Source organism: Harmonia axyridis, chromosome 3 (genome assembly GCF_914767665.1).
Source record: "Harmonia axyridis chromosome 3, icHarAxyr1.1, whole genome shotgun sequence".
NCBI classification, from domain to species: Eukaryota; Metazoa; Arthropoda; class Insecta; order Coleoptera; family Coccinellidae; genus Harmonia; species Harmonia axyridis.
Genome location: NC_059503.1, coordinates 49,627,577 through 49,643,012, shown reverse-complemented (window position 1 = coordinate 49,643,012; position 15,436 = coordinate 49,627,577). Strand labels below are relative to the sequence as shown.

At 41.0% G+C, this 15,436-nt stretch overlaps 1 protein-coding gene across 1 annotated transcript; it reads right to left on the bottom strand.

The window, feature by feature from the left end:
- Positions 1 to 7,401: 7,401 nt before the first annotated feature.
- On the bottom strand, positions 7,402 to 7,917 carry LOC123675073 (histone H2A). Its single transcript, XM_045610317.1, has one exon. It carries the CDS (start codon positions 7,865 to 7,867, stop codon positions 7,493 to 7,495), a length of 375 nt encoding a protein of 124 aa, XP_045466273.1. The 5' UTR covers positions 7,868 to 7,917; the 3' UTR covers positions 7,402 to 7,492.
- Positions 7,918 to 15,436: the final 7,519 nt, after the last annotated feature.

Sequence of the window (15,436 nt, the reverse complement as noted above, 5' to 3'; positions counted from 1 at the left end):
TCAATTATGTGCGTTGAGCTGATAAGTGAGTTTTAGGTGCGTCGTTATGTGAATATAATAATTCTTCATTCTACGCAGTGTTCGGAAAATAATACATAGGTTATTTTAATAAAACTGTATGAATCATTCGATGACGCTATTGAAGGTGAATAGGTAGGTCATGTAATCTGTATGTACCTATTTATCGATTAAATATTAATTTCATCAGATTTGTGGTCGATTCTAGATTTATAAAACTAGCAAACTAGAATTCTGTTCGAATCTGAAGGAATCGTTATAAGGATATAACGATCCCCCAAGATGACTCATCATTCGAAGCACTCATTGAAAAGTACATTGTTAGTGGATATCAGACGATTCATTAATAATGAAATTCCATAACATGAAGCAATATCTATATGACATATTTAATTATCAATTGCTCCACTGATCATATTTTTGTACAGTATCGTCACAGTTATTACATCAACCCATAGAAGTACAGTGCATCCCATTTTGGGTGAGACAGCCAGGTTTCTCGCTTGTTATTTAAGATAGAGCCTTGCGGATTTCACGTTCCTGTCCTACTTTTTTGTGAAACTCAAGTTGGTCGAATCAGATTCTGTATAACTGTTTCCGTTCAAAAGATACAGGGTGATTTTGGAAATTTATACTTTTCGGACCCCTTCTTTATCTCCGAAATTATGAGAAACAATGCTGAGCTGAAAACTACGTCTGAATCAGAATTTTGCGTAGAATCCAGTGGCGTACTCAATATTTTTTTTCGGGGTATGGTTTTGAAGATTCAACACAAACCTATATTTTTTTTAATGGAACACCCTATATATCATTACTTCGTTGAATTCGTTATTTTTTTCCCTTCAAAATGATACATGATACTATGTAGGTAGGATGTTCAGAAATGTTAAAAAAACACTAAAACGTCAAATAATGATGATTTTTCTGTAAATGGGCCATGAATTTTCTATGTTTCAATAAGAGGATTATCACTTTCGATTTTTAAAAATAGTAGGTCATTGATGACACAAACATCCTTGTTGTTATTATGGCTACTATGCATTCGGGAGCATTGTTTTATCAAGTAGGCATTGGAGGGAAAAAACCAATCTGATCTAGCTGTCATCGCTATAAATTATTGTTATTATTATTGATTCTTCTTTTCTATGGAAAATCCATTGCCCATTAACAAAAAATCATCATTATTTGATGTTTTAGTGTTTTTTTAACATTTCTGAACATCCTACCCACATAGTGTCATATATCATTTTGAAGGGAAAAAAATAACGAATTCAACGAAGTAACGATACACATAGTGTTCCATTTAAAAAAACATAAGTTTGTGTTGAATCTTCTAAACCATACCCCGAAAAAAAATAATGAGTACGCCACTGGATTCTACGCAGAATTCTGATTCAGAAGTAGTTTTTACCTCAGCATTATTTCTAATAACTTCGGAGATAAAGAAGGGGTCCGAAAAGTATCAATTTCCAAAATCACCCTGTATCTCTTGAACGGAAACAGTTATGCACAATCTGATTAGACCAACTTGAGTTTCACGAAAAAGTAGGACAGGAACGTGAAAACCGCAAGGCTCTATCTTAAATAACAAGCGAGAAACCTGGCAGTCTCACCCAAAATGGGATGCACTGTACAGTGACTGTCTCTGCAGTGTGCAAACAAATATGCTCCGATAACGTTTCTGATTATTTTTCATTCAAATTAATTCAATCGTCATATTTCAAGCGCCATAAATTTTTTCAATTTTGAATCCGTTTTCTCTTCTTCATATCGCCAAATTGTACATATAACAAACTTTTGATGATGACCTTTATTGTTATCTTCATTTACTTCTGAAGATGTATAATTATTTTCTCTACAAATCTATTTTAGGACCTCAAAGTATCAACTTAGGTACATGTGTGCTCTAGCTTAATATTCTAACAGTTATCAGTCCATTTGATATCTGAAATTCATAAAAATTAACTTTCATATTGAATATTTGATATGATGCACCTCCAGCCCATAAACGTGTTGATGAACATCTAGAAGACAATACATATTTATTTTCTTTCCATAACATACTATTCTCGTCATTTCAGGTAAAATGACGAGAAATTGAAGGCTCAATTTTAATTAATATTTCATATTGTAAACTATCAGATGAGTCATTTTAGCTATTATTAGCAGTTAGCTATAGCTTTCCGCGTGGTGATGTCGGTTGTTGCCCGAAAACACATTGGGTCTTCCTGCTGAAACCACAAATGGATTGCTGGCTTCTGTTGTTGACTCTGTTTGTTTGTTGTTTCTTTCAAGTGTTGCACATCCTAACACTTGTTCACCGTACTGATGAGGGCCGAAAGCCCGAAACACGTGTCTACGGTTGGTATTTCTCTGAGAGGGACTGTCCTTATCCTTATGATTTATATATATATATATATATATACAAAATGTGATAATTTCCTAAAGTAATTAATAAACAATGGTTTAAGGGGTGTTGGAAAACACCCCTTAAACCATTGTTTATTTATATATATATATATATATATATATATATATATATACCAACCCTATAAGGTGGAAGAAAGGAGAATATATATATATATATATATATATATGATAGTTCTGGATCACGGATATGGTTATTGTTAAAATCATTAATATTTTCCATACAAGAAACATTTGGGGAAGTTCTGGAATCATAGGGATGATGATAATTAATTTGATATTTCAGTAAAGGCCGAGGAACAGAATTTAACTTAAATCCAGTTGATTTTGAAGGAATATTATAATCGCAAGTAAGAGGGCTTTCAGATATATTAGTACATTGAAATACGATATGAGGAAAAACCCAGTCTAATTATGTTCTAAATTTAGTTTCTCATGGATTACCTGAAACCTAAAACAGAACTTGTAATAAGCGACAATAAAAACTACTTGATCTGTTCATTGCTACCATACATGCATTACAAACACAATTAATTGTTGGCTGTTCAATCAAATACCTATTTATTGGAAACCTCGAACGCTGATTGGCTTATTATGAGAATAAAATTTTTACATCGTGATACGTATACCGTGTAATGCTGAGTGACTGTGACGTCACATCCGTTGCCAGTGTTAGCACTAGCGGTTTCACCCCCCTGCTCTAAAGGCTGTCGTGTAACTTTGCCAAACCCCTCATTTGTAAGAATAACCCTTTTTACAGTCGCGGTTTTTGTTGCGCGTGTCACAGTATTGTTTCGCTATTTTGATCCACTCTGCTTATGTAATTGAAAGATTTGCGCGAGAATAAGTTATTATGATTCGATTTTCTAACGTTTCCATATCACATTCATTCTCAATTTCAGAAGTTCATCGCACCTGCGCCAACTCAGGAGATGGCAATAATCAAAGCAACCTGTTTTAATATGCACTGAAGGAATTCAGAAGTTACCTCACTAGGGAGACATTCTACAGGAGCATCGTTCAGAAATTTTTATTGCTCCGGAAGGAACACTTGACTTATTCGCTTTGTATCCAACATTCTGCCTTTTCAAGTATCTATGCTCGCTATTTAGCATAATGCACTGGACTTATTTCATCTTCACTCGCACACCAGTTTATAAAAGCTTCGTACGCTTTTCGGATAGCTACTCGAAGTTCTGCCTTCTGGTGGCGTGGATTCAAATTCACAGTCGAACATTATCCGTTGAAATCGGCGATAATTTAATTAATGACTCAACTGTCGTCAGTATTATCAAAACTTGATTATTGGTGTGATAGATCGTTAAAACTGTTCAAGTATTCTAATGAAAAGTGTTTTTGGCCACAATGGAACGTATGTTCAAAGGGAAAATTAACAATCCGCTGAAGTTTACGGTTCTTAGTGACAAATTGTAGTTTAGTTATAAGTAGATTATAACGATATACTGTGATTGGTAGGTGTTACGATTAACCTATAATGTGGTAGGTAGTGGAGGTAGTTTGAGCCCCCCTCCCCAGGGACATGTTTTGCTATATATAGTTAGTAGCCTAACGTTTCTGAAGATCACATCGTTGGCGAAACGATTCGAGTGTGGTTCTACATAATTCATCAATCGTGAAACATTTTCATCATTCTCTACCTCGTTGAATTTTTCATATCGGGATGATATAAAATCATCCCGCGTGCTTTCAATTCCCGGATCCCAATTAACCGTAAAAAAATTTCCTTTTGTAGGTAAGATATCATTCACTTTACGCATTTTCAATTAGGTGTTCATGTTGTTAAGTTACGACTTTTATTCCTAGATTGTCGAACTTGTCGGATTGTCGGATTCTTCAGCAAGTAGAATTTTTGCAGCTTTTCGTCGATACATTTTCCTTACTACAACACGAACCCTAGCATTTTTCAAACCACGGGAGCGTTATTGATAGGTGTAGCATTCCTACCTGTTTGTGTGAGTTCGAGGTATAGCGAAAGATGGTAAGTTCGCGAGTGAACAAGTGAACAATTGGTGGCTTCATTCGGAAACTCCCGCATTATTCGTCGATTTTATATTCGCTCGAACGCATTATGTTAGAGCTTTTCTACACCGCCCTTGAAAACCGAAAGTTGGAGCTGAAATACAGGGTGTTTCCTAAACATGCGGCAAAAATTCAGGGGGTTGTTCCTTGGACTATTCTAAGAATATTTTGTCCTTTGATGATTTTTGAAAAACCTATTTGTTTCGAAGATATAGGGGAAACAAAATTTCAGATAATAACATTTTATTATGAAAAATTACATGAAAATTCAACTCAACCTACAAAAACTGTTGAAAATGACCACCTCTAGCCAGCATACAAGCATCCAATCTTCTCCTCATTGACTGTCGAACCCTTTCAAAAACACCAGGATCATTTCTTATTAAGTTACACCCAGCAATGATCCGATTTCGCAAGTCTTCCACATTTTCTACTGGAGTGGTATAAACTAATGATTTTAGATGGCCCCATAGGAAATAATCTAAGGGGTTTAAGTCCGGGGAACGAGCAGGCCATAAATGAGGTCCACCTCTTCCAATCCAAATTATTATTAATTATTGAACTATTATTAATTTTAAAAATATGAAAAATGTTGTTCGCCCTGTATCTTCGAAACAAAGAGGTTTTTCAAAAATCATCCAAGGACAAAACATGCTTAAAATAGTCCAAGGAACAACCCCCTGAATTTTTGCCGTATGTTTAGGAAACACCCTGTATATCCCGCACCAAGGGCCCTGTGGAGAGGCTATGTTTTCTAACCTGACGCCCATCAGGTAAGTTATAATGTTAACCACAATTTTAGACTTTAGTATCATTTTCATATGTTTCGCTGTCGCTTATACAGTCCACCATTTCTCCACTAATTTAATGAACAATCGGACTCGACTTACCTGTTGCAACCTCGTAGTATAGTTATTTTTTATTGAGTTTGATTTCATTATCTTTTACTTTTGTTTTATTTCATTTTCAAAAGATGAAAGCACCAATTAACATAGCCCCATTAGTTGACATAACTATTGAATAATACAAAATAAATAAATTGTAGCTCGAAAGTAACTCCGAAATCCATCGTTGCCACCGGTACGATAATTATCGAATTATACGATAATTTATTCGATTCGATAAATCGAAGTTTGAAGGTCTAGTTAACTAGAATAAGTCCTTTCCTACTGTTCATAGTGGGGGACTGTTTTACAAATTTGTTCATTTTTATTCGAAAATAGACCATTATTCAGAACAACCGATTTCGTAAATTTCTTACCTGATCTCCCACTGTATTATATTATGTCTTTCGACCCGATTATCTCGTCGGTGGGTTGCGATCGACCCGGGTCTAATAGCTACCTAAGCCACTGTATATAGGGTAAATGCACTGGTTAGCCGACCGTCAGTGTCTCTCGACTCGACCATTCCGTGATTTGAGATAAAATAATAATAAAATATATCTTGTAGTGTAAAATATTTCCGCCGTACGTGTTTTCTCGACCATTGCTACCCTTTCAAGATAGTTTGCATAGTAGGGGTATAGGTCAAAGTTTTCGCGCTGAAATAGTATATTGTGCAACAAGTGGGGAAAGTCCAACTTTTCTCGCGAGTTCACACGAGCGAGAAAAGGACATTCTCCACATGTTGCACACTGTACTTTTCCTACAACTGCACAAATTTCAATAATTCAAGTAATGGACTTGATTCAAATTAAAATGGCCTTCGTTGACAGTATGCGCGAATTTATTGCGTTTCCATAGAAACGACTCAAAAGCCCAATTACATTGGTCTACCAAGCGAGGTGTGGGCAAAGTGCTGTGAGAAATAATATTTCCCACAGTATGAGCAATACATAGTTTTGAAATTGAGTAAGCTATGAAGAATACGCTACTTTTCATAGCAGTTGTGGGAAAATGTATATTATTCGACAGTCGCGAACTGGTATTGGAGAATTTTTACCTTTTATTTCTCGACCAAAGTGGTCGACAACCAATATGTAATTTCAATAATTGTTTATTTCAACCGATATATTTCTGTTGGATCATGTTCGTTTTTTTTTTTGAATATTAGTTTGCGACCACTGAATTAACGTTGAAACATACTTATTCTACCTTTCATTTATTCTCGGTCGAGAACCAATTTGATTGTATAGTATATACAAAGCCACTTGAACTAGTCCATAAAAACGCTCGGCCAGATGTCTCTTTGAAATGGAAACCGCGATCCGCTAAATACCGGGGGTTTATTCGAAAGTATTGTTAGGCAATAAATTCACTGGCCCCAAAGGAATTTCTGGAAACTTGGACAACCCTTGAACATATAATTGAAATATTCTGGCTTCCTCCAAGTGACTTTGGATATACTATACTTAATTCTCGACCACTTGTGGTCGGTGTTTTATATACTCATTAGTTTCTGAAAAGATATTAAGAACAAAATAACCAAATAATATTATTTAATATGAGTTCCTATTTTGAAATACTTATAGAAAATGAAAACTTTTGCAGAATAATTTTTTTACGTTCCCAGTGTTTCTTACTCAATTACCTCATCTGAAATCCATCTGATTGATATAAATATAAAATTTTTAAGTGAAGACGAGAAGTGAGCAGCCACTATTATTAGTGGTCGAAAACAAACAAAAAAATGGTCGAGAACTCTGCGGCATGGTCGTGACCCGAATGTTATTCAGATTTTCTCTGTTTTCACATTTCGAAGGTTGAATGCGAAGAGAACGTTTGAAATTATATGACAAATTATTTAAAACTAGCCAAAGAATCGATGAACATCAACACCTTTAAAATTAGTTTATGATTAGTTTATGTGTGAAAAAGTCGTACCCGAAATCGATGTTTTTGTTAATTTGGTCGAAAATCAGAGCATTTACCCTACTTACGAATGTCAGTAGGACCGTGAAATTGTCGCAATTTTATTATACCCAAAGTGATCAGATGATAAAAAAATCTTTTCAATGAGGAAATATTGTGGCCCTGAAAAGGGCCGTTTCACATACAGATTGTATTTATGATTTCTTTTCTGTCTTCTTTGGCAAGAGGACGGCTTGGATATTCGGTAAAACACCACCTTGAGCGATAGTTACTCCCGATAGCAATTTGTTCAACTCTTCGTCGTTTCTGATTGCCAGCTGAAGATGTCTGGGAATAATTCTGGTTTTCTTGTTGTCACGTGCTGCGTTACCGGCCAATTCCAAAACTTCGGCGGCTAGATATTCCATAACAGCGGCTAGATAGACGGGTGCTCCAGCTCCAACTCGTTCAGCATAATTTCCTTTGCGTAATAAACGATGAATACGACCAACTGGAAATTGTAATCCAGCTCGGTTGGAACGAGACTTTGCCTTACCCTTAACTTTTCCACCTTTACCGCGACCAGACATTATAATATAATACGGGAATATGGGAGAGTAAAACGATTGTTGGGCTTTGATAATTCCTCGAAACTTGGAACTTCGTTCTCTTTTGCAGTCAGGCTATTAGCCTTTTACTGCTCAGTCTCAATATGATTTACCTCTGGTGAGCTAATTTGGTCTGCTCTAGCAGGTGGCAATATGCCACTTCAGAAGGTTTGTGTAATTATCTCTGTGCCAGTAAGGGTTTGGCTCTAATACACACTTCCTAGGGAAGTGCCATCTTCGGTCTTTTGTGTTTCCTAGGGGCTTTTTCATCATAGTCGCAAGCCTTCCTTATAAGAGGGTTTGCGTGATTTTTCATTTTGTTGAAGGTCTTCACGCTCAGATCTATTAAATGGTCGTCTAAGAATGGTATATGCAGGTCTTCATGTATCCGTACGTTGCTGACAAACCATGGTGCATTTACGGCCCGTCTCAGGATCGTACTCTGCACGACTTGAAGTCCCTGCAGATGCGTCTTTGCGGCGTATCCCCAAGCCGGGCATGCGTAAGACATGACCGGCCGAATGGTGGACTTATAGAGAAGAAGCTTGTTGGAAAGAGACATTTTGCTGCTTTTGCAAAGTAGCGGTTGCAACGCTGCCGCTGCTGTCTTTCCCTTCGTCACAGCTGATGTGACGTGTTGTTTCCAAGTAAGCTTCTTGTCAAGTATCACTCCCAGATACTTGGCCTCGTCTTTCCATTCGATCCTCCTACCGAACATTACGACATGTCCTATGGGATCTTTTTTCTTTCGACTGAAAAGAACGGCTTCGCTCTTCTCAGGGTTTACTTCGATTCTCCATCGAGCAAACCAGGATTGAAGTCTATAGATGGCTTCCTGTAGATACTTCGTTGCCATTCTGGGACACCATGAACTGGCAAGAATGGCGGTGTCGTCAGCGTACAGTGCCATGGAGGTTTTCACCGTTTTTGGCATGTCGGATACATATATTGTGAATAATATTGGAGACAGCAGAGATCCTTGCGGAACTCCGGCTGAAAGAGACCTCTCTGAAGACAATACTCCGTCAACTCTGGCTCTAAACTTGCGAGAATGCAGGTAAGAAGCTAGAAGTTGGACCATGGAGAGTGGAAATCCGTCCGCGAGCAGTTTGTATAGCAATCCTTTGTGCCATACTTTATCAAACGCTTTGGCCACATCCAAGAACACAGCTCCTGTGACTTGTTTGCGGTTATATCCATCCGTGATTTGTTCCACTACTCGGAGCACCTGTTGCACAGTGGAGTGTTGGCTTTGAAAACCGAACTGTTCCAACTGTATAATCTTCTTTTCTTCTGTTATTGTCTTCAGTCTTTTCAGAATGACCGCTTCCGTAATCTTCCCTATGCACGAGAGAAGACTGATAGGACGGTAGTTCTGCGGGAATTTAGCATCTTTGCCGGCCTTGTGGATTGAAACCACGTTGGCTTTCTTCCATTCCTTCGGAAAGTACCTTAGTCGTAGCGTAGCATTGACTATATTCGTCAATACTACTAAGGCTTTTCGAGGGAGGTTTCGCAACGTCAAGTTAGTGATGCCGTCTGGTCCTGGTGCCGTTTTCACTTTACTCGACATAATAGTGTTCTGGATTTCCTGAACGGTTGCGAAACCAATAGCTTCCGTTGATTCCTTTTTCAGGTCTCTTCTCACTTTGCAGTTGACGTCCTCGATGTGGTCCAAATCCGCATAGTTGTAGGTACAACTGCATTGGCTTTCGAGGTTATCCGCGAAAGCTTCAGCCTTTTCTTCTGGACTATATACCATTCCTTGTAAACCGTGAATCGGTGGGGTTGGTTTTCTATCTGAGCGCAGTGCTTTGGCCATCCGCCAAACACTGTTGTCTTCTGTGGAAAGCGAGATTAATTTCTCTTCCCAACGATCATTCCGGACCTTTCTGAGAGCCTCCTTGACTCTAGCGTTGAGCTGATTGAACACTCGACGGTCCTCAGGGCTGAGTGTGTTCTGAGCTCTACGCCTCGCTCTATGCTTCTCCCTGATAAGCTCCTTGATGTCTTCTGGGATCGAGTTCTTCTGACTAGGCAAAGAAGAAATTCGTGTTGAACCGTCCAATGACGTTTTGATGATTTTCGTGAGGGACTCGACGGCTGAGTCCAGTTCCTTGGAGTCATATATGAGTCTAAGTGGACCCATATTCGTCGTCATTTGTTCCTTGAAAAACTGCCAGTCTGTCCATGACTTGGTTTTTGGCGGATCCACGTCGAATTCATCTCCAAGATGAACCAAAAAAGGATTATGATCGGAACTCAGCTCAGATATGGCTGTGATCCGATGAACTAATGGGATGTTCTTGAACATCGCGATGTCCAATACATCCGGGCGACCTATCGGTCCGTAATGAGTTGGCTCATTCGGTGCATCTATAACGATTTCTTGGTTATTGTCCGCAAAATCGTTCAGTGTTCTTCCACTAGCATTTGTGATTCTGCTATGCCATGCTGGATGCTTGGCGTTCAGATCGCCTGCCATCAGTGTCGGAGTTCTGGGATCGAAAACACGCCTCAAGTCCTCATTGAGTAGTTTTCGGCCCGGTCTATTATAAGCGGCAATCAATCTTATGTCACCGGAGTTGGTGTACACGGTTATTGCGTTGGCTTCCAGATGCTGAAGATCGGGTAGATCTATTTCCGAATGAGCAATAGACTTCTTGATCAAGATGGCTGTTCCACCTTTTCTCTCGTCATTCCGGTCCCTACGATAGGTCTGGTAGTTGCGGATTTTCAGAGAGAGGCATGGTTTGAGGTGGGTTTCACACACCAGTGCTACATCCACTTCATGCCTGTTCAAGAAGTCTTCGAACTCGTCCTTTTTATTGGTGATGCCGTCTGCATTCCAGACCGCTATCTCCAGAGATTTTGGCTTCCTTCTGTACTCCAGTGCTATTCCAGAAGTTTGATCATCTGGTTCATCATGACCTGGAATGTGGCCATGAGTGTTTCAATTTCTGCCTTTTTCGGAGAAATTTTCTTAGGCGATTTTTTCGCCGTCTTCTTCGTTTTGAACGCTGGATTCTTTTCCTTCGGGGTCTTCTTCTCGGGTTTCTGCTCTACTTTGGCAGGAACCGTCCTTTTTGGTGCCGAAATGGGTTTGGCCTGATCTTTCTGTGAGACGGCCGGCTTTGAAAAGGAAACCGTCGGATTTCCCTTTGAGGGATTGAGGGGGCATCCCTTGTAATTGGCCGGATGAGGGCCATTACATAGAGCGCATTTCGCCGGGCTCTTTTTATCCTTGGGGCACTTCGTCACCCCATTGTGGTCCTCTGCGCAGGCAACGCATTTCCTTGGTGCGTTGCATCTATTTGCCGCATGCCCGAATTTCTGGCACCTATGGCATTGGCCCAGACCGGGTAATTCCTCGAAACTTGGAACTTGGAACTTCTTTCTCTTTTGCAGTCAGGCTATTAGCCTCTTACTGCTCAGTCTCAATATGATTTACCTCTGGTGAGCTAATTTGGTCTGCTCTAGCAGGTGGCAATATGCCACTTCAGAAGGTTTGTGTAACTAATTATACACAATCTCAGTGCCAGTAAGGGTTTGGCTCTAATACACACTTCCTAGGGAAGTGCCATCTTCGGTCTTTTGTGTTTCCTAGGGGCTTTTTCATCATAGTCGCAAGCCTTCCTTATAAGATGAATTGCGTGATTTTTCATTTTGTTGAAGGTCTTCACGCTCAGATCTATTAAATGGTCGTCTAAGAATGGTATATGCAGGTCTTCATGTATCCGTACGTTGCTGACAAACCATGGTGCATTTACGGCCCGTCTCAGGATCGTACTCTGCACGACTTGAAGTCCCTGCAGATGCGTCTTTGCGGCGTATCCCCAAGCCGGGCATGCGTAAGACATGACCGGCCGGATGGTGGACTTATAAAGAAGAAGCTTGTTGGAAAGAGACATTTTGCTGCTTTTGCAAAGTAGCGGTTGCAACGCTGCCGCTGCTGTCTTTCCCTTCGTCACAGCTGATGTGACGTGTTGTTTCCAAGTAAGCTTCTTGTCAAGTATCACTCCCAGATACTTGGCCTCGTCTTTCCATTCGATCCTCCTACCGAACATTACGACATGTCCTATGGAATCTTTTTTCTTTCGACTGAAAAGAACGGCTTCGCTCTTCTCAGGGTTTACTTCGATTCTCCATCGAGCAAACCAGGATTGAAGTCTATAGATGGCTTCCTGTAGATACTTCGTTGCCATTTTGGGACACCATGAACTGGCAAGAATGGCGGTGTCGTCAGCGTACAGTGCCATGGAGGTTTTCACCGTTTTTGGCATGTCGGATACATATATTGTGAATAATATTGGAGACAGCAGAGATCCTTGCGGAACTCCGGCTGAAAGAGACCTCTCTGAAGACAATACTCCGTCAACTCTGGCTCTAAACTTGCGAGAATGCAGGTAAGAAGCTAGAAGTTGGACCATGGAGAGTGGAAATCCGGCCGCGAGCAGTTTGTATAGCAATCCTTTGTGCCATACTTTATCAAACGCTTTGGCCACATCCAAGAACACAGCTCCTGTGACTTGTTTGCGGTTATATCCATCCGTGATTTGTTCCACTACTCGGAGCACCTGTTGCACAGTGGAGTGTTGGCTTTGAAAACCGAACTGTTCCAACTGTATAATCTTCTTTTCTTCTGTTATTGTCTTCAGTCTTTTCAGAATGACCGCTTCCGTAATCTTCCCTATGCACGAGAGAAGACTGATAGGACGGTAGTTCTGCGGGAATTTAGCATCTTTGCCGGCCTTGTGGATTGAAACCACGTTGGCTTTCTTCCATTCCTTCGGAAAGTACCTTAGTCGTAGCGTAGCATTGACTATATTCGTCAATACTACTAAGGCTTTTCGAGGGAGGTTTCGCAACGTCAAGTTAGTGATGCCGTCTGGTCCTGGTGCCGTTTTCACTTTACTCGACATAATAGTGTTCTGGATTTCCTGAACGGTTGCGAAACCAATAGCTTCCGTTGATTCCTTTTTCAGGTCTCTTCTCACTTTGCGGTTGACGTCCTCGATGTGGTCCAAATCCGCATAGTTGTAGGTACAACTGCATTGGCTTTCGAGGTTATCCGCGAAAGCTTCAGCCTTTTCTTCTGGACTATATACCATTCCTTGTAAACCGTGAATCGGTGGGGTTGGTTTTCTATCTGAGCGCAGTGCTTTGGCCATCCGCCAAACACTGTTGTCTTCTGTGGAAAGAGAGATTAATTTCTCTTCCCAACGATCATTCCGGACCTTTCTGAGAGCCTCCTTGACTCTAGCGTTGAGCTGATTGAACACTCGACGGTCCTCAGGGCTGAGTGTGTTCTGAGCTCTACGCCTCGCTCTATGCTTCTCCCTGATAAGCTCCTTGATGTCTTCTGGGATCGAGTTCTTCTGACTAGGCAAAGAAGAAATTCGTGTTGAACCGTCCAATGACGTTTTGATGATTTTCGTGAGGGACTCGACGGCTGAGTCCAGTTCCTTGGAGTCATATATGAGTCTAAGTGGACCCATATTCGTCGTCATTTGTTCCTTGAAAAACTGCCAGTCTGTCCATGACTTGGTTTTTGGCGGATCCACGTCGAATTCATCTCCAAGATGAACCAAAAAAGGATTATGATCGGAACTCAGCTCAGATATGGCTGTGATCCGATGAACTAATGGGATGTTCTTGAACATCGCGATGTCCAATACATCCGGGCGACCTATCGGTCCGTAATGAGTTGGCTCATTCGGTGCATCTATAACGATTTCTTGGTTATTGTCCGCAAAATCGTTCAGTGTTCTTCCACTAGCATTTGTGATTCTGCTATGCCATGCTGGATGCTTGGCGTTCAGATCGCCTGCCATCAGTGTCGGAGTTCTGGGATCGAAAACACGCCTCAAGTCCTCATTGAGTAGTTTTCGGCCCGGTCTATTATAAGCGGCAATCAATCTTATGTCACCGGAGTTGGTGTACACGGTTATTGCGTTGGCTTCCAGATGCTGAAGATCGGGTAGTTCTATTTCCGAATGAGCAATAGACTTCTTGATCAAGATGGCTGTTCCACCTTTTCTCTCGTCATTCCGGTCCCTACGATAGGTCTGGTAGTTGCGGATTTTCAGAGAGAGGCATGGTTTGAGGTGGGTTTCACACACCAGTGCTACATCCACTTCATGCCTGTTCAAGAAGTCTTCGAACTCGTCCTTTTTATTGGTGATGCCGTCTGCATTCCAGACCGCTATCTCCAGAGATTTTGGCTTCCTTCTGTACTCCAGTGCTATTCCAGAAGTTTGATCATCTGGTTCATCATGACCTGGAATGTGGCCATGAGTTTTTCAATTTCTGCCTTTTTCGGAGAAATTTTCTTAGGCGATTTTTTCGCCGTCTTCTTCGTTTTGAACGCTGGATTCTTTTCCTTCGGGGTCTTCTTCTCGGGTTTCTGCTCTACTTTGGCAGGAACCGTCCTTTTTGGTGCCGAAATGGGTTTGGCCTGATCTTTCTGTGAGACGGCCGGCTTTGAAAAGGAAACCGTCGGATTTCCCTTTGAGGGATTGAGGGGGCATCCCTTGTAATTGGCCGGATGAGGGCCATTACATAGAGCGCATTTCGCCGGGCTCTTTTTATCCTTGGGGCACTTCGTCACCCCATTGTGGTCCTCTGCGCAGGCAACGCATTTCCTTGGTGCGTTGCATCTATTTGCCGCATGCCCGAATTTCTGGCACCTATGGCATTGGCCCAGACCGGGTAATTCCTCGAAACTTGGAACTTGGAACTTCGTTCTCTTTTGCAGTCAGGCTATTAGCCTTTTACTGCTCAGTCTCAATATGATTTACCTCTGGTGAGCTAATTTGGTCTGCTCTAGCAGATGGCAGTATGCCACTTCAGAAGGTTTGTGTAATTAATTATTACACAATCTCTGTGCCAGTAAGGGTTTGGCTCTAATACACACTTCCTAGGGAAGTGCCATCTTCGGTCTTTTGTGTTTCCTAGGGGCTTTTTCATCATAGTCGCAAGCCTTCCTTATAAGAGGGTTTGCGTGATTTTTCATTTTGTTGAAGGTCTTCACGCTCAGATCTATTAAATGGTCGTCTAAGAATGGTATATGCAGGTCTTCATGTATCCGTACGTTGCTGACAAACCATGGTGCATTTACGGCCCGTCTCAGGATCGTACTCTGCACGACTTGAAGTCCCTGCAGATGCGTCTTTGCGGCGTATCCCCAAGCCGGGCATGCGTAAGACATGACCGGCCGAATGGTGGACTTATAGAGAAGAAGCTTGTTGGAAAGAGACATTTTGCTGCTTTTGCAAAGTAGCGGTTGCAACGCTGCCGCTGCTGTCTTTCCCTTCGTCACAGCTGATGTGACGTGTTGTTTCCAAGTAAGCTTCTTGTCAAGTATCACTCCCAGATACTTGGCCTCGTCTTTCCATTCGATCCTCCTACCGAACATTACGACATGTCCTATGGGATCTTTTTTCTTTCGACTGAAAAGAACGGCTTCGCTCTTCTCAGGGTTTACTTCGATTCTCCATCGAGCAAACCAGGATTGAAGTCTATAGATGGCTTTCTGTAGATACTTCGTTG

Excerpts from the sequence above, each read along its gene's own strand:
- LOC123675073 (XM_045610317.1), bottom strand. The coding sequence starts at position 7,867 with ATGTCTGGTCGCGGTAAAGGTGGAAAAGTTAAGGGTAAGGCAAAGTCT.